This window comes from Apostichopus japonicus, chromosome 22 (genome assembly GCF_037975245.1).
Source record: "Apostichopus japonicus isolate 1M-3 chromosome 22, ASM3797524v1, whole genome shotgun sequence".
NCBI classification, from domain to species: Eukaryota; Metazoa; Echinodermata; class Holothuroidea; order Aspidochirotida; family Stichopodidae; genus Apostichopus; species Apostichopus japonicus.
In genome coordinates, this window is record NC_092582.1 from 16026518 (window position 1) to 16049280 (window position 22763).

The 22763-nt window shown below is 37.4% G+C and overlaps 1 protein-coding gene across 3 annotated transcripts in view; it reads left to right on the forward strand.

Moving 5' to 3' along the window:
* The first annotated feature begins 1005 nt into the window (after positions 1-1005).
* LOC139964288 (tyrosine-protein kinase ABL1-like) overlaps positions 1006-22763 on the forward strand; it is a 61206-nt gene continuing 39448 nt past the window's right edge. The window contains exon 1 of one of the 3 annotated variants that reach the window (XM_071965774.1): positions 1006-1234. In XM_071965774.1, the coding sequence (XP_071821875.1) occupies positions 1147-1234 (88 nt within the window). In that variant the 5' untranslated portion in view covers positions 1006-1146. Of the gene's footprint in view, positions 1235-9466; positions 9640-18046; positions 18195-22763 lie in introns of those variants that run through there. The other 2 variants (XM_071965777.1, XM_071965775.1) reach the window with 2 other exon arrangements.

A 22763-nucleotide genomic window follows, 5' to 3' on the forward strand; every position in this document is an offset into this window, starting at 1 on the left:
CTTGTGAATTGGCCAACTCAAAAAATTTGCCAACAAAAGAAAGGGCAATGTCGTGGTTGTGTGATTATTTACTAAACAATTGTTACAAAACAAAGATTGTTTAGATTTTTGAGAACTAATTCGTGATGAGCCGAGCTTTAATGTAGTTTCTTTATGAACAAGGTTTATCATTAACTTCCTATAGTTTGCCAATAATTTGGCAGTGTTCTGTCTTTTGTACATCAGCTTGTGTGTTTGTGTTTATGTATTTGTCTGTGTGTGGGCGGCCGTATGTATGTGTGTCTGTGATGCCAGACTTGTAAATAAGAGGTGAGAGGTTACTTGAATATCATACAAGCCTGATTACTCATTAAACATAGTTATTAGGAATTGGTGCTTTGTAGATAAGCCACCCCAGCTTAGAATGGAGGAATCTCAGCCAAATGTACATATGTCATGTAGGCCCAGGTACAGTAAAATATAAAATTCTGCAGTAAATTGTTTCAAATATTGCAAAATACATACAGTAACTAAATGGTGCATTTAGTTGCATATAGGAACCCTCCATTTTACCACAATTTGTCAAAGCAACCCCAACCCCTCCCCAGATGCCTCCTCAACCCTAACATCTGATCCCTTCGCATCCCTGTTACCCTTCCCTGCTCCCCTTCCCACATAAAACAAATGGTAGTTGCTTCCCTACTTGGTACTCTGGCAAAGACAGCTAACTGCTTATATCTGTACATCCTTCGCAGTAATGTGTGCGAGTAGAAAATACTAATGCATAAATTTATGCCGTACGGTGTTCGAACCAACAAAGAAATTTCTGTGACATCCACCCACTGACAGACGAAAAGTAGTGTGTCAGTGTATATAAACGTCGTAATATACAACATTCTAAAAGTAAAACAGCGCCCCTTAAAACCACCAAATCATTGCCCAAAATGGCACCTAGGCCACTTCCTGGTTATCAATAGCCACCTTTTCCACAGTATTTACGATGTAACTAAGAGTTATCTGCCTCAGCGTTTCAGCACAAATTATGATCGCCCACAAGTCGTCTGCATGTTGTGATTCACGGTACTATACTATTTCGATGTTGGACCATATCGTGTGGAATTACGGTAGAATACCGATCAATTTTTCATCGCCAGCTGAGGCGGAGTAATGGGGGCTCAGTCTGGCAAAGAGGAAAGAAAACAGCCCGCAACCGTCAAAAGCAACAAAAAACATCATAACGGTGGAAAGAAATTCGGTAAGACCAAAGAGCTTACAGTAGCGTAAAGTTAAGTAGGCTAGCCTAGTTATCATATCCTAAGTAAGGTCTACGTACGTTAGGCCTAACATTACTTGTAACTGTTACTGTTACTAGTGGTCAATACGTCATAGTCATGTGTAGACTGGGACTAACTTAGCATGAGGTAATAAATAAATAAAAGAAATAGACTTGGTTTACTTCAGCCTAGTGTAATGTTTGGTCTCTGCTAGGGCAGACAGACTAACTTGTAAGTTAGTGTTAGGCTAGTGATACAAGTGATGTGTATAGCATTGGCCTCTGTAGTGTTAGTGTAATCCCAGTGTACAATGACTACAATCTGCCCCCCCCCCCGTACTAACAAAAGCCCCCTTCTCCCCATTTTTACTAGTCTAAGTCTTAAGTAACCGCCTGCAGATAGTTCTGTCCGACATCCAGGGTTTTCCATGACCTTGGGTAAAATTGCAGCAAATTGAAACAAAGCCTAGTACTTATGCTCACAAAATTAATGTGATCTAGCCTACATAATTGTGCCAAAATATTGTGAATCAGTGATATTACTACTATAAAGATAGCCGATATATGCTTTCAAACTGCCCAAAAAAAGGGCAAATGCTCTATGCAAAGACCATTAGGCATCTAAGAATGCCAGAAAGAGCTGGAACACTTTGTGACAATTGGCCAATTATTACAGAGATAACATTTTGGTTAATAAACTTTTACATACCTTTGTTTTTGCTTGTATAGTAAAGGCTTCATAATTGACTCACCTTCTTAATTGACTCACCTTCAAATATTACTAGCAGTGATACAGCAGGCAGCCTTAACTTTTTGCAGTCAAGCAGAGTTACATATTGATGAGTTTTAATCCATTTCAGGTATATACTGATTAAATTGTGGGTTTTTGATGCTTTTAGCACCCCCTAGTTTTACACGTTTTTGGGGCATTTGGAAATCTTACTCCATAAAAATAACCAAAATTACCTCAATATGATACCACTACTCTCAGGGACCAGACCTGTCTGAGCTTAGAGGCTCAGAGCATAGCCAACAGTATCCAAAGTCAAATGGATGTATACGTAGGCCTACACTACAGTCAGTGGCGTAGGAAGGTACTTTTGAGTGGGGGGGCTGGAGGCTGATGGCCGGCCTGGGGGGTCTAAGGGGAGGGGTTGTCCCTCTCCCTTTGGAATTTTTGCATTTCCAGGTGGCTTCAGATGCAATTTAGTGCAATATAGCCCATTTCAACGACCACTCCATTTTGTAAACTTAATTTTGTATTTTCACCTGGCCTTAGATGCAATTTGGTGCTCCAAATGAGATTTTTTTTCTCATTTGGAAATGAAAAAGGGGTTTTCTGACTTGCGAAGCGGGGGGGCGGAATGATACTTCCGCCCCTCCACATTTTTCACTGGGGGGCTGGCGCCCCCCCAGGCCCCCCCGGTTCCTACGCCCTTGACTACAGTTATCTTATCGACAAAGGTCAATTTATGGGTATGAAAGTACTTGACACGTCAGACATTTTGTGGTTAAATTCTGCTTAATTGTACGTTGTGTAGGCACTGAAAAATAAATATTTTGAGATTATTACATTCCTGAGGAGCTGCACCTATGAAAATTGCATAAAGTTGAGTGATTTGGATTTTTCGTTGATAGACATCGTAAATCAAATCCTAAAAGTGCGTCAATTATGAGTCCACCATGCCATATATCAAAGTATCAATGATATGTGAGGCATGATTTATGTTGTGGACTAGATGAAAAATCATATAGACCCAGATTTTGCAAACAGAATGAAGGAAATTCATGATCTTCACACAAAATTAAACCATTTGGTATACACACACATGCCATTCACTCCACACTACTCTGTGTCTTCAAATGTTCAACTTGGCCTCGGCCTAGTCCTAGGCTAAGTTATACCCAATTAGCCGTAATGCTGAAATTTGCAAATCTATTTTTTTTAAACTGAAGTGTCAACATCAAATCTAGAGTAAAAGCTGTTTTGTCACTTTTACCTAGAGCAGTAATATCTTGTTAAGCAGGCCAAATATGTTTAAAGTTTGTCACTGTAGCTAATATTGTGAGATAACTGCTTTAATGTTAGAAGACCCAAGTATCGGATGTTACAGTTGGGAGGAACACCTCATTAGACAAATTTGTACCAAGACCTTGGGCCTACTGTACTACCGGCTGAATTCTTTCTTAATGATTGTCCATTACATATCTGTTGTGATAGCAAAGGCTTACTATATGTGTATGATGTATATGATAGGCTGATAGCCCTAACCCCCCACCACCCCCCACCCCCCCAATTTCAAGTCAGTTTCAAAAAGACCTTTCTGCACCTCTCACACCTATTTCGTTTGTATTTGTTTCTCATGAATAATGTTTACTCTTGGTAAACACTTTGATATTAAGATCAACAACACATTTGATAGATGCTTTGTCTTTTGTGTACAAAACTGGTAGTGTGTAATTTGCACTGGTCTGATTGACTTGTGTGGAAGTGAAGTCATGGATAGTTCCCTTACCTTTCATAAGTCCCATATAACTGTGTTTATATATTGCACAGTATACTGTACATACTGTACCCACAGTACGGTAGTCTAGTTGGATACAACCGGTTAGATTCACAGCATTAGATCAGTGTGACCAGACCTGCAAAATTGCATTTAAGAACTTTGGTATGATTTTGTATGGTTTAGACGTAAAATACAGTAAACCTCCTTTACTCATTGTCCGAGTGGAGTCAGTGGACCCCCGAATTTCTAAAGGGCCAAATGAGGCAATTTTACCCTGTAGACCTGTAAAAACAACAACAACATTTGTTTATAGCTAGCTCTCTCTATGCATCAAGTTAGAGATTATGAGACACATTTACTGTACAGTATGACATGTGATTTAACTTTAAAAGACCTGTACCGAACAGGCTAGTCAGGGAAACTTCTAACTTTACTGTGCATTTGCCCAAAAATTATTGTAAAAGAAAGAGACTTCTGCACACCTGTTTTTTTGAGTCCTGAGATATTGTGTTTTTACCAACAGTACAGTCCTAGTATATACTGTATATATCTATCAGCGGGGAAGTGCACTTGTAAGGCATCTATATGATGCACAGTTCTAAATCTGTGTTCTTTTACATATTTAGTTATTTGTAAACATTAACAATATAAACAGAAAAAATTACAGGTGAAATTAAAGAATTTCTTTCTTCGAAGATCAACAAAAGTATGACATGAGCCCTATTTCTGATGAAGAAAAATTCTCCACATTTTTGATACATATTTTGGGGCATGTGTTGCGTGCATAGGCGTAGGAGCCTACTTTGATTTGGGGGGCTGTAACGACTTGCCCGAAAAAAATGTCAACATCTAAATTATGTGCATATCATAAAGGCATTCGTCGGTTATTACATCACATGCCAATAACATACAATCATTTTCCGTGTTATTACCCTTCCATATTGGTTAGAATTATTGGGGAAGTCGTTACAATAATAATGATAATAATAATATCAGTTAAACCATTGAAAAACACATTGCAAATTATTTTTCTTTCAGTAGGTGCCCGAAAAATTCTCAGCATATTGCCCGAATTATCACAAAAATTTTTGGTTGGGGGGCTGCAGCCCCCCCAGCCCCCCCGCCTCCTACGCCTATGGTTGCGAGGAAAGGTAACAAATTGTGGCAGTAAATTTGGCGAGCAAATCATGTGAATAAATCATTTGCCAAACGAATCCCCTCGGCACCTCTCTCCTTCATGTCGACCTTTGTTTATTTTCAAACATCAAATACCGTATATCATTGGTAGGAATGTTGTTTCCAAGAAAGAACGCTTTGCCCTTGATTCTCTCATCTTGTTCAATAGGAACAGGATAATGCATAAAAGCATGGAAATAAGCAATTTATGAGTGTCCTATGGGCAGTTTTGGCAAGGCACCTTCCTGTGATTTTGTCATCTATTCACCCGATTAAACCCTTGGAACAGGAAAAGGGACACTGTTATATTGAGGTTTTTTTCGCCATATTGTATGTACACTACAATAGGAACTTACCTTGTATGTAGTATTGTTGTACATGTGGCAGAATTAGACACGACTTGAACATAATGGGAACTTGGGCATTGCGTTGCCATCAAAATCAGTGGCACATTGGCAGCTCAAAAGAAGAAGAGAATTGGAACAAATTGGACACGAATGGTTTAAGAGTGCTTTCGTTATCATTTATAGTTTCTTCGAAAAATGTAAGGAAGCGGAGCCCATTACGGAGCGATTAGGTTATTGTTTTAATAGCTGTCATAAAGTTTGCTGAAGTTTGTGGACTTCCAGATTGCGTTTGTATTGTTTTGTTTGACTTGGTAATAAATGCCGATAACTGCAGCCTTCCCTCTGGATGCATAGAAATATGTGCAACCTACTGTGTACATGATGACCACTTTTGTTATTTTATAATAAAAGTTAAGGTTTTGACTTTGATGCACTGTTGTGTCTACTGCTGGCAACATTGGGAACAAAATGTGATTACCACAAATTGACAGAATGAAAGTTTGAAATATTAAGCTAAGTTTGTTTTTTGTTTTGTCAAGACGCCCTCGTTTTATGTTTTAGTGTCAGGTTGTGCTAACATATTTGATGATTAAAACCAAAAGTACAAAGATAAGGAAATTATTGAGCCATATTCAGGTAACTGGAAGGCTGGAACATCCTTAAATGCATTCTATCTTCTAGCAGTGATTTTTAATAGTCTGCAAAATATCAAAATTAATTATGTGTCTAAATAAGTCATACTTTTATATCACAGTCTAATATTGTAGGCCATTTGCTTTTTGTTTCCTAAATCTCATTTTAGTTGCTTGATTCCCTTCCCCCTCCCCCCTCCTTGTTTTTATTACTTTGAAGATTTTCTTATAAAGGCAACCATGCATGTGATTCAAAAACTTTTCACCCAGTTTCCTCCACTTCAGTGATTAACATAATTTTCCTTTGTATGATAAAATGGTGTGATTGTTTCAACAATTGATTTTATAATGCAATTGGGTTATTGTTTAACGATTTTTTTCTTTTCATACAATTATTGTAGTACCACTGTCAGGTTTAGAATTGGAAATTCAACTTTCATCTTTCATACCAGTTGCTGGAAACTCTGTCTAAATTAAATAAGAATTGATACTTAGCTTCATTGGGTGTGATTGCTTCCCTACCATCTAGACAAAAAATATATTGGTTGGGAACTTGGAATTACATCTGCCTCAAGGGAATGAAAACTCAAAGAAATGATTTAAATTTTCACTATTAAATTCCTATAGGTATTGTAATTATGAAATAAGACAAATTTAATTAGCTACTCCAATTAATTTTTTCTATAGATACATTTAATTGTGATACCCCTTTTCTAACATGTTTGGTATTTGTCCACTAATTAGTGGTTTCTGTAATGAGTTTAAGGGCTATGTAGCGAAACATGTTAATTAATCCACTATACGTGGATGTAAAGTGATTTCACAGATGTCCAGAAAGATAAAGTGTTTTGATATCCACGCAAGAACCATCTCATTCACTCTAAATGCATTCTCTTTGAAACATCATCAGTAGTAGTAGCAGACCGTGCTACGTACAGGTTTTTTTTCTTGTTCTTCAGCCCGATGATCGAGGAGGCCAAGTCGATAGAATCTCTTGATTTTTGCCTCAGGGAATCTGCTTCTGCAAACTTATGTCTAGCTTTCCATCAATTTGCTGTTATTTGGCAAAACAAGATTCATCTGTCTGTGTAATATTGTGTGTAGTACATGGTTTGTGCAGCATTTACTGTCATAATCATATATGCTGTACTGTACTTGTTGTACACACGTGTATGTACAGTGCCGAGCAATGTACAACTGTATGCCTACATGTCTTAACTGAACTTGTCTTATTGAACTTGAGATGCGAGCAGTAATTGTTCACAGATCTATTGCGTCATGCCACTGCACATCTATTGCGGCGTGTATTTCACCAAAGCTTGGATTCATACAGAATTTATGTTTATTTATTTAATATGTATCATAAGATTTTTTTGGAAGCAGCTAGAATTGTGGACTATGATAATAATAAGGGCTAGTGACATGTTGGCATACTGTATCATGGCCGACAACTAAACTTTGATTCTAAAATGCTGCCAAATTTAAGGAAATTTGGGGGTTTGATTTTAATCATTAATTTATACTGTACATGTGGAGTACTATATATAGGACAAAGGAATCTCATTGACAGATGAACACTTGCTGGACCAGTACAGTTTAGTTTTCCAACGTAGACTTTTCTTTACAATTATAACAATTTAGTTCCCAAATTAAAAAAGTTTACCAATTTTTACAGATAATCAGAGTACTGGACATGCTGTTTATGAGATCTTTACACTGTATCACTAAATGAAAATATCCAGAACACTTGATTTGTGTGATGAAGAAATGAAAAAAATAATTCATATTCGTTGGATGAGAAAATGAGAAAACGGTGTCCTCATTTGAAATTTTTGATAACATTTTCTGGTTATCTGGATACAAAATTATTAATTACAGAAAAACCATAATGAACCTTAGTGCTGTTGATGGGATTGTTAGCAGTTTACTGACAATATTTTGGTACATAAGGAATTGTCATTAAAGCAGAAAAATCCCAATTATCATCTATAGCTTATGTACATTGCTTTTTGCTTACCTGTCTCCCCATAACCTTAGCACTCTCGCCCGACTGTACCATGCATAGAGTGAATTGGTATAACCTTCATAGTACAGCTGTACACCCCCTGTGACCGGATAGTTAATGTTTGGTTTTGGAAATACCTGATTGAGTCATTAGTACTGGAGACTTAATATTCCCTAAAATGTATTAACAGCTCCCAAGAGTAAATTATCATACTTTTCACTATTGGCTGTAAATATGTAGAATACACTGCCATAGGTTAGATGTTATATATATATCTACCAAGTGTGAAAGTAATTTGACGTCAGTACATGGTTTAGATGAGTCAACTATTTCATTGGAATTTTCACCCATGCTGGGAGCTACTCACATATTAACAGTATATATGCATATACCTCTCTGCCTCTCTAACGGTTACAAGCTGCTCACGAAATGATGGGGGACGAAAGTTAATGCATCGTCTCGACGAGAGACCGGTCGTTGCGGTCTGGCTAATTAGAAGGGTAACCTTCTTTGTCCAGGGATCTTTCTTGGTCATTTCGTTTTCTATCACCCAAGACGACAGGACACTTGTGTATAATATATATATATAGTGTATGTAGAACGGTTTAATTAAAGATAAAGGGAGTCTGGTTATAGCAGAGTACATATAACTATCAAATTGACACTTTTAGCCTCTTTAAAATGAAAACTGAATTACGTACGTACGTGCAGTACTGTGCATGTTGCATGTGTACTTTACTAACATTTACATAGATGTGTGCAAATCTCTGTTAAATGCAAGAGTAGTACCCAGATTATAGGTAGAGGATGTAGTTAAGGTGATTTTTTTTAGTCGCATGTGTGCTATAATTAATTACAGTTCATGCCTATGTTTACCGTAGTGATTCCCAACTGACCGTCCGTGGCTCATCGGCGATGTCTTGTGTGTAGGATGTGAGCAAGGGTTTCATCAATGAGCTGCTTTCCATATGAAGCTAATTGTAAGCTAATTTCTCAGGTAGAATGTTGTACACAGTGAAAATGATAAAAGCCAGCTAGTATACTGTACTGTATTTTGTACATTCTTAAGAGGACCTGGCATTTACAACTTTTACAATTTTTGTCTTGAAAAAGAAATGCCCTGTTTTTTTTAAAACTTTTTTTGAACTTTCAGTTTCATTATAAACATTAACTATTGATTGCATGTATTTTGTACAGTATTTAGCATCATTTACCAAGTTACCCATTCTGCACTGGTCTAATTCTTTGTCAATTATACAGTGCTTGACACATATGGTGTGTATGTACAGTGTGTGTGTGGGGAGGGGGAGGGTGTTGGGGGGAGTCAAAGGGGTTTGGACACTCTCCTTAGTTTGGGAATTTTCAGTTTCATTACATAAACAACTGATTGCATACAATGCCTGTATGTACAGTAAATGAAACTAATTAAGCATCAAGCATCATTAACTTACCAAGTTTCACATTCTGCACTTTTCTAATTCTTCTCCAGTTATACAGTACTTCAAACGTAATTACTTAACAATTGTTATACTGTATACATGAATACTGTATGATGATAAGGTACAATACTATATCCATGCTTTCAGTACAGTTGAATATATAAAGCATGATGATACATGTGAGCTGAGGAAAACCGTTGGGATGACTTGATGATTGTCTTGTCCTAATAGACAAGGTTGCATGATGGGAAATTGTAGTAGCACTGAAGAGGATATTGTAGGTGAGTTTATGTTTACTTGATTAATGATTTACATATTAAACGCTGTATATACCATAGTTGTTGTAGGTTTAATGTCTATGTAGTCGATATGTAACGTTACAGTATGACATAGTTTTGGCATGTGTTGCTGACATTCTGTACGTTTGTAGCGCACTGTTGGTATACTTGTATGTACAGTATGTCCTGAATTGAAGAGAAAGTACCGTATATATATATTGTACATGTACCACTTGAATTGGCATTCTTGGATCTCTTTGTAAATGTTTGCATATTTTAAATCGATCGATATCCTGCCAATATTGATGTAATTTTACGGTCATGAACAAATTCAGTGACATACATAGCTGCCATATAATGACAGTCAAGTTCCTAGCATACTGTATTAGTTACCTGTACTGGTACTCTCCCCTTATGGATTGGTACTCAATTAAGTATCAGTTGTGAGTCTGTACTCGTTCTCAAGTTCCTAGTATACTGTATCAGTTACCTTTACTGGTATGGTCCCCTTATGGATTGGTACTCAATTAAGTATCAGTTGTGAGTCTATACCTTTTCTCAAGTTCCTAGCATACTGTATTAGTTACCTGTACTGGTACTCTCACCTTATGGATTGGTACTCAATTTAGTATCAGTTGTGAGTCTGTACTCGTTCTCAAGTTCCTAGTATACTGTATCAGTTACCTTTACTGGTATGGTCCCCTTATGGATTGCTACTCAATTAAGTATCAGTTGTGAGTCTATACCTTTTCTCAAGTTCCTAGCATACTGTATTAGTTACCTGTACTGGTACTCTCACCTTATGGATTGGTACTCAATTTAGTATCAGTTGTGAGTCTGTACTTGATCTCAAGTTCCTAGCATACTGTATTAGTTACCTGTACTGGTACTCTCCCTCTCATGGATTGGTACTCAATTAAATATCAGTTGTGATTCTGTACTGGATATCACATTCCTACAGTAGCACACTGTATTAGTTACCTGTACTGGTACTCGCCCCTTATGGATTGGTACTCAATTTAGTATCAGTTGTGAGTCTGTACTCGTTCTCCAGTTCCTAGCATACTGTATTGGTTACCTGTACTCAATACTCTCCCCTTATGGATTGTTACTCAATTAAATATCAGTTGTGATTCTGTACTGGATCTCACATTCCTAGCATACTGTATTAGTTACCTGTACTGGTACTCGCCCCTTATGGATTGGTACTCAATTTAGTATCAGTTGTGAGTCTGTACTCGTTCTCCAGTTCCTAGCATACTGTATTAGTTACCTGTACTCAATACTCTTCCTTTATGGATTGTTACTCAATTTTGTATCAGTTGTGAGTCTGTACTCGTTCTCAAGTTCCTAGTATGCAGTATCAGTTACCTGTACTGGTACTCACCCAGTATGGATTGGTACTCTTCCTTGCACTCTCATTTGTACTCAAGACAATTTCAAAAGTAACATAATATCTAAGCGCTACAGTATAGTGCGACATTGCGTTCTTGGTAATCCTGCTCAGAGATGTGTACAAGTTTGTACTGATACTTTCAGCATCATGGGAAATTCAATTTGCATTATACTTATCATACTTATAAGCTATTGTACTCATAAGTACAAGATTGACCTACTGTACAGTACAGTATACCTTTCATCTTTGTTTTGCATAGTAAACTGAAATTGCAATAAACATAAAACGATTAAAGATCAACACCTGCAGAAGAGGAATAATAAACAGGTGATGAAAGTGAAATTATCTGGGTATTTTTATCTTTCTTATAAATATATATAATATAATATATTTTAATATAATACACACACACATCCTGGTACAAAGGCAACACACGATCTGTGGGATGTTTGAATCCTCATGTCGTGACCTTTTACATGTTCAGAGCTATTGCAGAGTGCATATAAGATGATAGATACTGATAGGAAACTGTTTAATTGGGCATTGACGTAACGATGGTCGCTTGCACTAGGATTGTTTGGTTGTAGGGTGTCGGTGCATGTCCGTATGAAAATTCATGACTGTTACAATAAGAGATGGTTCAATATGAAAGAGCCTTGAGGAAAATTTTTTTTTTTTTTTTAAGAATTAGGTTTTAACAATATTCCTAACCCTACTGTATGACTACAGTACTTCATATTGGAGCAGATATCTATACTGTAGCTATTACAAGTCTGTACACAAGAGGTACACAGAGGGAAGGAGATGTAGGACAGTATCCTATCAAGAACATGAGCAAATTATTTTAAGTTGCTGTTATTAAGGTTGTAAGAGAGAGTAGGGATAAGTTGAGTGCCAGGAAGAACTGCTCAATATACACAATACAGTACTGTATGTCGGATGGATTATGCATTTAGTACAGTACTGTGCAAGTTTTCCCACTGTTTTAATTGTTTATTGTCTAGAGTCTATGTAAACATTAGTGGAGAGCTAAACCTATTTCACAGAATAACCACAGAATATATACATACAGTATCCGTACTAATTGTAAATATCAGTGGCGTAGGAAGGTACTTTTGAGTGGGGGGGGGGCTGAAGACTGATGGCCGGCCTGGGGGAGGGGTCTAAGGGTGGGGGTGTCCCCCTCCCCTTTGGAATTTTTTGTATTTCCAGGTGGCCTCAGATGCAATTTGGTGCAATATAGCACACTTCAACACCCACTCCATTTTGTAAATTTTGCATTTTCACCTGGCCTTAGATGCAATTTGGTGTTCCAAATGTTTTTTCTCATTTGGAAATGAAAAAGGGGTTTTCTGACTTGCGAAGCGGGGGGGCGGAATGATACTTCCGCCCCTCCATATTTTTCACTGGGGGGCTGGCGCCCCCCAGCCTCCCCCCGGTTCCTACGCCCTTGGTAAATATGCAGTATATGGTACTGTACTTTTCAAAGGTCAGTTACATTTTCTAAATCATAAACTGTTGTTATGCAAATGAGCATGGTGATATTCCATTCATGGACTTGTAAATAAACTTTTAATGCTGGGAAGACAGAAACACTTGAAATATTACAAAATATATACATTTTTTCACATGGTTGGTAATTGGTATACAATTTAAGTCAATGACATGACATGCTTAAAGGTCTGGAAAAAAAATCTGTAACTGTTAAAGGTTAAATGTACTTGACAGAGTTTCAGACTTTGACTAAAGTTAACATACTGTAGGCTACCATTGTTCCCACGCTTAACTTAAGAAAAGGGTTAATTTAGGCCTGAACTTGAAAAGAAGCTCAATGCATTTGGGTAGTATACATGCATTGTAGTAAAGATGTGTAATAGATCAGTTTGAATAGAAAATACACAAGGAAATGGCTTCCCTATGTGTTCAGTGTCATATATTCTTACAGATAGAAATGTCAAATTTACTTCGCTCCTCGCTTACCTGTCTCCTCACAACCTTAGCACTTCATTCTACTGTGCCTATAAAGTCTTGGTAAAATAATAACACTGTGCGCCCTCTATGACCGGGCCCCCCCCGGTCACTCCTCCTTTTTCATTCTACCATTAAAGTGTCTACACGCAAAAATCTCCTGCCACTGGGTCGGCGAGAATTTTATACAGACCAGGCAGGGGTCCCGTCTGGTGCAGGATCTGCACTTGGGGCATAGGTCGTGCTCGTCCCAGGCTCTGCCTGGCCGAAACATCGAGCAGCTGACACACTTCAGCTGGTTACGAGACATGCTGTAAAACTCTCGAGTCAAGGAGGTATAATTCTTAGAGCTTAAAAATGAAAGCCAATGAAGCTAACAAGAGAACGGGAGATAATCAGGGGGAGGAACATGCTAACAGAGAATAGGTGGAACGTAGCGTAACCTAGCAACGGTAAATACAAACGCTACGAAGTGGCCTAACAACAATCAATACAAGCTGAAAAGAACGTGAGAGAGCAATATATATAGAAGAGGAAAATAATAACGAGTAAACATGCTATGAACATGAAATTACATGAAACAACACGCCTATAGCGTGGGGGAGGAAAATGGCGGGAACCTAAGCAGTTCGCGGAACTGCTACCCCCGCACAAAAAACGCCCGAAGGCGGAAACGCACTGAGAAAACAGTCCCCAAAACCCTCCCTTTCAACAAAAAGGATACTTATCGGTCTGGAAAGGACTGCAAAACTCCACAGAATCCGAATGAAAGGAAATTCCAACGATCGTATAAAGAAATCCAAGACAAAATTCAAGGGAAACTTCCACAAGAATTTTTGCGTGTAGACACTTTAATGGTAGAATGAAAAAGGAGGAGTGACCGGGGGGGGCCCGGTCATAGAGGGCGCACAGTGTTATTATTTTACCAAGACTTTATAGGCACAGTAGAATGAAGTGCTAAGGTTGTGAGGAGACAGGTAAGCTCGTCACTCGTAAATATCCAAACCAGTAAGTTTTGGAATAACTGTGAAATGGCTGTGTCACTGTAACTATTTGTTATTCAGTCTATGAATGAATCTATACAGTAAGCTACTGTGTAGAGTCACTGGACCGCGTCTCTGGTTGTCACTTAGTTCCAATATTATATATTTATATATGTAGATGGTTGTCAACGATGAAAGGAACTATTGTGGAAGCATTTTGTCATATATGTGTTTTGTAAAAGTTGATAAGTTCAAGAACGAAGCTGTATCATAAATGAGAAGTTCCACGCACCGTATCATTCTAGTGACTGTACAGAGTTGAACTAATTTACTTTGTTCCTCGCTTACCTGTCTCCCCACAACCTTAGCACCTCCTTCTACCGTGTCTAGAACGAACTGGGAACCTTTTAACACTGTGGGCCCCCTATGACCGGCTCCTCCGGTCAATGCCCTTCCTTCTTATTCTACCATCCAAAGTGCCAACAAGAAAGCTGTATCATTAATTAGAAGTTCGTTGACTGTATCATTCTAGTAATTGTACAGAGTTGAACTGATGTACATGCACTCCATAGAATCCGGTTTAGCGGTTGTGACATAGAGGGTACATTATATATATAGCAGACTGGTGCTTGCATGGTGGACAGCATTAAAACAAAGTTAAATTTGATTTTGAAACCTCCCAGTGTTTACATTAGACTCTGTGCTTGTTATCAGACAGACTCCCTTGCTCGCTCCCTCCCAATCAATGAATGGGGAAGTTTAGGTCTGTTTATTTGAAAGAATCGAAAGACAGGAAAAAAACACAATCCCTGTGATTTGCATCACTGCTACAAATATCTACTTCTATTGTGTGAAATAATGCACAATGTAGCAAACAACAATGTGAAGGGAAGTGAAAGGTAAACACCGCTTCTAAGACAAATTTAACCACATGGTACTGGCCTGATCCTCCCTGTATACTCCTATAGCCAATCATGGGATCCAAATCTCGGGGTCTGTTCCATGGTTAGACTACAGATAAAGATTTCTTGGCCAAGCGAGGTGTTGCACCCAGTTCAAGTGTGCTCAGATAGTAGCTAATATGTGTGTGCGCCTGCAACCATTTACAGTAGGTTTCCCTTATTCGTTCTCTTACATGCAAGAATGCCATGCATTTAGATTCAATTGCCAGCTCTGCAGGTAATTATTGTTAACTGAAAGGAATTGCTTAACTACAGATTTTGTAATCTTTTGTTACTTGATTCACCATTGACCTCAATCGATCGATCGATCAATCAATCAATCAATCAATCAATGCCTTTAAGAATACATATCAATTTTACACTGAATATGCAAAGTCACCCATTGTAAGTAATTTAGTTAAATTAGAACATCAACATGTCATGTCACTTAATGATTAAAATCTGTGGAAAAGTCACAAATTATGTCATACTACAACTGATTAATATATGTTATGTATTCTGAGTATTGTGCATTACTAATTACAGTGTAATGCATCCTGTTTAATACATGGTTACAAATTTCCTCTCCCGCAAGCTTACTTTCCGAGTTATCAGTTTTGGTATATACAGGAATGAATGTTTCTTGGGCTTTGCAATGGTGTGTTTGTTGGTGATACACGATTCTATAGCTTTTGAATTATTGCTTCACAGCATTGCTTCCTTGTGGGTACACTCAGGCATGTACAGTATGGTCAAACTCACGTGATATTAAAATGGTTGTAAAACTAGGTGTAGAATTGTGTATTGGTGAGCACTTTTAGCATCAATTTACATCACATGTGACCTACAGCATCTCCTCACAATTTACAATGTTTCATACTTTCTTTAGCTAGGCCACCTTAATAATGAACTGTATATGTCACACTACACATTGATATGAAATATTCAGTTTTGGTATCATTGATCAGTTGAATCGTTAGCTAAAGCCATTCCATCACATGTGTCCTATGTACTCTCAACTTACAATATCTTTGCTGTACATAGCTATAGGCTCCCTTTGTGTATTTGTCACACTACATATGAATGAAACATTCCTTTTTGTATCATGTAGAATTGTGAGATAAATCCATTTCCAAAGCAGCTCAGCTCTGAATGGCACAACAATCGCCCCTCTGTCAGATTTCTTATAAGTTTATCTGAGATGTTCTATCTATGAATGACATTTTGAACTTTTGTGAAGATCTCTTTTAAGCCTCCAAAATGCATGAATTTATGTATGTTATGTTCTGATTAATATGAAGGTGAACACTAAAATTTATTTTATCTTGATAAAAACCCGGTGTAAAATTTCATTCAAATTGATAACAAAGTCCACTTAGAAACAACATTTCCAGACAGTTTGGGTGATTCAATGATTTAATAGAAAGGTCATTGACTGGTATACTTATCTCATGCAAGGGTGTACAGTGTTAAAAAGAGGTTACCAGTTCACTATGATAGGTTGAGAATGCTAATGTTGTGAGGAGAGAGGCAAGCCTGTCCTTGTCCTTCAAAACACTTCCAAACCGGTACTTTTGGGAATGTTTCAATGGATTGTGCATACAGTAGGAAGTGAGAAGTTAACATGTCAAGTTTATTTGTTTTGAGGGTTATTTGGATTTAAGACAATTAGGTCTTCTAGTGTTTACTGACTTGATGATGGGACTGATTGTACATCAAAAGACCTTTGATCATTAGTCACTTACTGTGTACTATGTACTGTGTACCTTCATTCAGCATACGGAAACTGAAGAACAGCTCTCTTGAAGTTAACGCTCTGCACAATAAAGTCTGTGTAATTATTGGTCTCAGAAGGGTGCAGCCCATTATTCTGTTTTTCACACTTCAAAATCGTGTAATAGCAGTATACATCCCGGCATTATTTGGCAGTTGACAGACTTGAACAATGCAGTGCAGATGTTTTTGTTTTTGAATTTCATCTTGGATAATTTCTTTTTTTCAATTAGACTTATAATATAAGCTCTCAAGAAGGATGTTTAATATACATGTGAAATTATTGACTCGTGAAAGTTAGGATGGCCATTTTCCTTGTTTAAAGTTTAAAACTGTGTTAAAAGTTTGAGGGAGATCTCTTTATCAGATCTTACGATTTCCAGTTGAGTTTTTGTAATTTTTCTGTAATGGTATTAGGGTGTGCAGTATAGGCATCCTGTGTTTTTGGATGTACAGTTGTCCTAACAGGGAGATTTTACCACCATTGGCTTATGTACTATACATGTACTGTCACCTGAATGCAGACTTCTGTTGCTCAATTCACCTGGATTTGAGGATTTTCTTGGATATTTTCCTTTTCCTTTCGTGGACATCTTCGGGGAGAAAATTTGGAAAGTTAATGCTCTCCGAAAATCATCAGAATTTGTGCTTAAAAGATCAGGAGTTTGTAACTTTGAGACAAACGAGTCCCTACCTCCTCCTCCCGCCCCTACTAGTCCCATACACAAAACCCACTTTTATCTGGTTTGGAGTTACTTGAGGATCAATTTGAGGTATAGAACAGGTAGTTGCAAACTGATCGCATTTTTCAGTGTCTATTGCAAAAGGAGCTACAATAGACTCGGATTGAGCAGTCTGTTAGATGCTTACTTGTTAACTTCACCCATGTTTGGAAACTTTGTGAAACATATGTGCATGAAACATGCGTGCACGAAATGTGTGCATGGTAATATGTAGGAACAATGCAGATGAGTCAGTAAAGATTGGGGGTAGTCTGTAGGTCAGGGGAGAAGGTGAAGTGGAAAATGGGAAAAAACAATGAAGGAAATGAAAGAAATTCTTTCATTGACAACAATTAATTTTCAACTGCAGACCTTGATTTTGGCAGGATCAACTCAACTGTGATTTAAATTTATGAAAACACTGAAAACACTGATTTAATAATCATCAGACTGTACAATAGTGTAATGTGTCCAGTGGATATCGTGTTACACAGACACAGCTATATACTGCCAAAGCTATATGACACATACTGTAACAGTTACTGAACAGCTGCTGTAGTTTTAGTTAAAACTATAACATACACTGTTGACAGCATTGATGATAGTGTTTTGAATTTGAAGTGGAAGATGGGATGTATATAGTGTGTATTCTATCAACTCTCAAAAGTTCATGGGGAAGCATGGGATGATCCAAGCATGTTGCAGAGGTTTTCCAAATTTAGACGGAGTCATAGGAGAGTTGATCGCTTAATATCATCTTTGACAGGTGAAAAGGGTAAGTTTTATTTTATAATTTTTGTCCCTGTCCTCTCTCTTTCTTGCCATCATGCTCTAAACTCAGAGATATTAAATAATAATAATAAGTAATATTAAAACCTTGTTCAATTAATTTTTTTTTTTTTTTTTTTTAACATATCTGTAATGTTTGTTAGTTCTGTTAAAAAAAGTTAGGTATTTCTGGAATTCTCGTCAAAATTATAGATTCGGGATGATGAAAGGGTGAGACAAAATTTGTGAAAAATTTTTAATTTTGCTTTTCGTGTGTATGTGATTATCATACAAAATATGAAAAAGTGTCATGAATGTGTTAAAACGGAATAGAATAAATTAATCGGTCATTAATTTTCAAACCTTCATTTTTTTGGGAAGAAAACCTAGGAAGTGCAGTCTTAGTTTGACCTGAATTCGAAATAGTCTTAAGTAAAGCTCTGGAGGTTGGTCAACTAATGTGTCAGTCAATTAAGTCCAAAGAACCCAACAGCATGTATATATAGGCCATAATCACATCTAGAAAACTGAATATATACCTAACCGTTGCTCTCGTAGACAGGTATTACAAGTAAGAAATCTTCTATGGTGATATGATATTGGAGTGCTGCAAACACTCTTTGGTTTTACCGAAAGGGAAAACGAGGGAGTCACTCCTACTGACCTTGCAAAATTGCGAAGGGACCGCTTTTTTCAAAGTTGGCAATGACTACAACGAGGATAGCAAAGTCATTAATTACTGTTACTGTTAGATTCGTCCAACTCGACAGCATGTGGAAACGTTGTACTCAAAGCCGAAGCCAAAGTGAATTAATCACGTCACACATCCAGAGTCTCAACATGCTAAGTTCTTCAATACTGCCCTCAGTATCTGTCGGGAAACATTTTCAAACTGTTGGGAGGCCAAAATCGATGGCTAATCGATGTAAATTTTGGGATCTGAGAGGAGGGAGAAGTTTCCCTATGAGTGTTTCCATCATTTTAACTACATAAACTTGTGTACTGTAGTACAAGTTTTCATTTTTAGTGCAATCTTGATTAATTAATTGAAAGAAAAATGATTGACAATCGTTCGTTTTCTCCTGTACCTACCACTAGGATTTGAAATCAGGCTCACTCCTGTACACCACACTTACATCAAAAACACAATTATTCATTCGAAAACATGACTGGCAGTTATCTCCCTTCCCAGTTGAGAATTTTGGGTCCTACCATTTGAGGCTTGAACTGCCTAGGTATTGTTACGCCTCTCTTTTCATGCATTGCTGCCATGCAGCTATTGACAACCACAAGGTTTACCATATATCGTAGTTCCATCTTTACTGAGGGAGGGTTCACCTCTTTTTGAATGATAACAAAAAAAAAAAAAAAGTATTACAGTAGATACAAGAGAACAACAACTTGTATACAGTAAGGCAGGATATTCATTGTTACATCTATTCTAAACAATTACTGCATTGTTCCTATATCAGTATAAGGTTATTAACAATTGTGATCACTGACACAGCAGAACATATTTGTCCTGTTTGGACAATCTTCCATTCTTTATAACAGCTAGTCAACATCATCTGTGCAATGAGCTTTGCCCGGCTTTACAAAACAAATACTGCAGGTGAAGTTTGGTTGGACAAGATATTTCTGGACAGGAAAGTGTGTATCCTGTGTTGGGACTTCCTGTTACAACACAGCCCTAAACATGTAAGGTGGTGTGAATTGAGGAGAGGTTCATAGGTCAATCAATTATCCTTTGCATGACTTATGAACACCATACACACATATACATATGTCATGGGATCATTAAAGGAGTGTGCCTTAAAGCAGCATTTTGCGTCCTTTTCTATGATTTTTCTCAACCTCACTGACTCCACTATGCCACAACGACATACATAACTTGCTTATCTATTTAAATCTTACTTCATATGGTGGCATAAAAGTCGAAAAATTTGCAACTTTCAACTTTGTTTTTCTCCAAGATATTTCCGTTAGAACCCAATAAACCTCGCCCATAATATGAATATTTAAACACTACGAATGTCATTGACCAATAGGCCTATGTAATACAACACCATGCTTTATTTGTGTAGTCTATATGGCAGTTGTACCAGGGAGTTCCATGCATCTCCTGGTTGTACCAATGCAAAGTCTTGAATCTATTTTTAGCAACAGCTCATAGCTAAACCTGCATCTCTGATTGGTTGAATTCAAACTATTGGGTTTGGGGAACTGTATGCGATAAATTTTTAAATGTGGAATTTTCGTGGACACTTTTCTCATTATCTGCAAATATCCTTAATAACTCACCAATTAATGTTGTTGGCAGGGAAAAACTTGGCTAATATCTTAGTTTGCTGTTTTGTGATTGATATATGTTAAAAACTTGTTGGACATGTGAAAAAAGTAGAAAATGGCGACCATACGCAAAATGCTGCTTTAATTTGAAAAAAAAATAATAAAAATAAAGGAATGTCTGTCCCAAAATTGTAAGTTTGACACATCTATATGCATTATTATTTTTTTTTTAAAGAGTCATATGTTTATGCCTCTTAAATCTCAATTGCTTTGTTTGGTTTGGTTCAGTTGCTTTCTTCTATATCCTAAATGTATAGCGTTCTTGTAGTGATAACCAGAACCAGAACTGAACTATGCAGCAGTATGATATTCTGTAGGAGTAATGGTAACAAAAAGAAATAGCTTGGTGCATTACCTGATGCAGGTTATGAACATGGTATCTGGTATATGATAAACATAATACAGTACACTGATTGGTTAGTAATTTACTTAATAATAATAATAATAATGGACATTTATAATGCGCTGGTATCCGTCAAAAAAGACGCTCATGGGCACAGTGACACAACAGTGCGACAGCCAAAAAAAAAAAAACAGTAATCATAGTACAAGACAATAATGCAAGCAAAAATGGGCAAAAGTGAACAGTTAAATTAAACAGTTTTTATCAGATGAGTCTTGGAGAGCATTTAAAAGAAGCAAGAGATGGACTGTGTTTTACATGTTCTGGAAGGCTGTTCCACAGAGAAGAGGCAGCAGCAGCAATAGCTCTTTTGTCCCATGATCTGTTTGAGCGATTTTCTCACCTGTAGAAGTAATTGATTGTGTGATCTCATGAAAACTGTGATTTGCATGATATGGTTGTTTTGGTGACCTGGTAGGGTATCTGGTATCCTGCCCTCTTCTCATTCTACCACCCAACTGACAATAGACATGCACAAATTTCACATTGGCAGTAAAAGCACATCAAGTTAGTAGGCATAGTAGTAGAATCAGTGTAATCACAAATATACAGAATTAGTGTAAATAGATATACAGAACATTTTTGTAAAAAAAATTCAAGAGGGAAGAAAGGAGTGGGGGGGGAGGGGAGGAGAGCATGGAAGGGGTGGAGATCCCCTACATAATAATCGGCTCCAATGACTCCATGGCCACACTCTTCCTCTTAAAAATCCTAAATCCACACCTGATGTGATCAATCGTTATGCTATGTACTGTACAGCTGTATGCTCCTTTAAAGGAACTTGGCTGGGATGTTCCTTCTTTAACGTCACGAGAAAGATAGCTCAGTTATGTTGTCTCTGTGTACACGTGTCTCTTCAGTACAGATCTATGTTTCAGTTATCTCTGATGACAAATTTATATTAGAACCTAATTTGTAACTGAATGCTACATGGTATAAACCAAGATCCTGGACGCTTGGCTATCACATCCTGTTCTACAGTAGATAAACTTTTGTTTGTTTTTATTTGTAACAAAGTACAGTAATTTAAAGCAACAATTCTGAGTTGTTTTTGGCAATGTTGACAAACTAACTTTTCGGATGGAAGAAACTTTAGGGTTTAAATCGATCAAGTCATGATTTTTCTTTCCTACATTTCTTCACTGAATGATACAGTAAGTATATAACTAGTGAGTCAGTAAAAATGCCATATTTGCCTTTAAAGTAAGGAAAATGTCTAAAATTTGACCATCGGTGGCAAGGCTTTAATGCCCTAACACAGAAGGACACCATCCCTTCTCCACTCCTAGGCCCCTACCTCCCCCCCCCCCTCCCTCATCCAGGTTCAGCCTGGATGCTCAGCTTCTTGAACTGAGACCAGACCATTTGAAGCCAACTTTATTATTTAATACCGGGGGATTCCAACATGTAAACGCTGATCTATATGCATTTCATGAATGAACACAAACTAACCAATCCCTGCCTGTAGCTTTACAATTGATTTTGGTACTTTCCTGTTGCAAGTATAGTAGTCACGCAGTCATGACAATGTATTTTTTGGCCTTGATTTGATGGCCTGGACACCAATGTTTTCTGTTTGGGTTTGGGGATTTCCTGATTTCTGAGAATGGGTTAAGATATTGAACAAACAAGTGTATTATCTTCATTGCTTGATTATTTACTACACAATAGTATCCTCCCCCCCCATCCCCCCCAAAAAATAAGATGATGATTTCATATTTAGAATGTTATTGTAATACTACCTCCCAAGAAAATAGGATCAATTTCTGTACCCCCAATCCATGCTATTCAGCCAATTATTTTTATTCCAGAGAGAGGTACAGT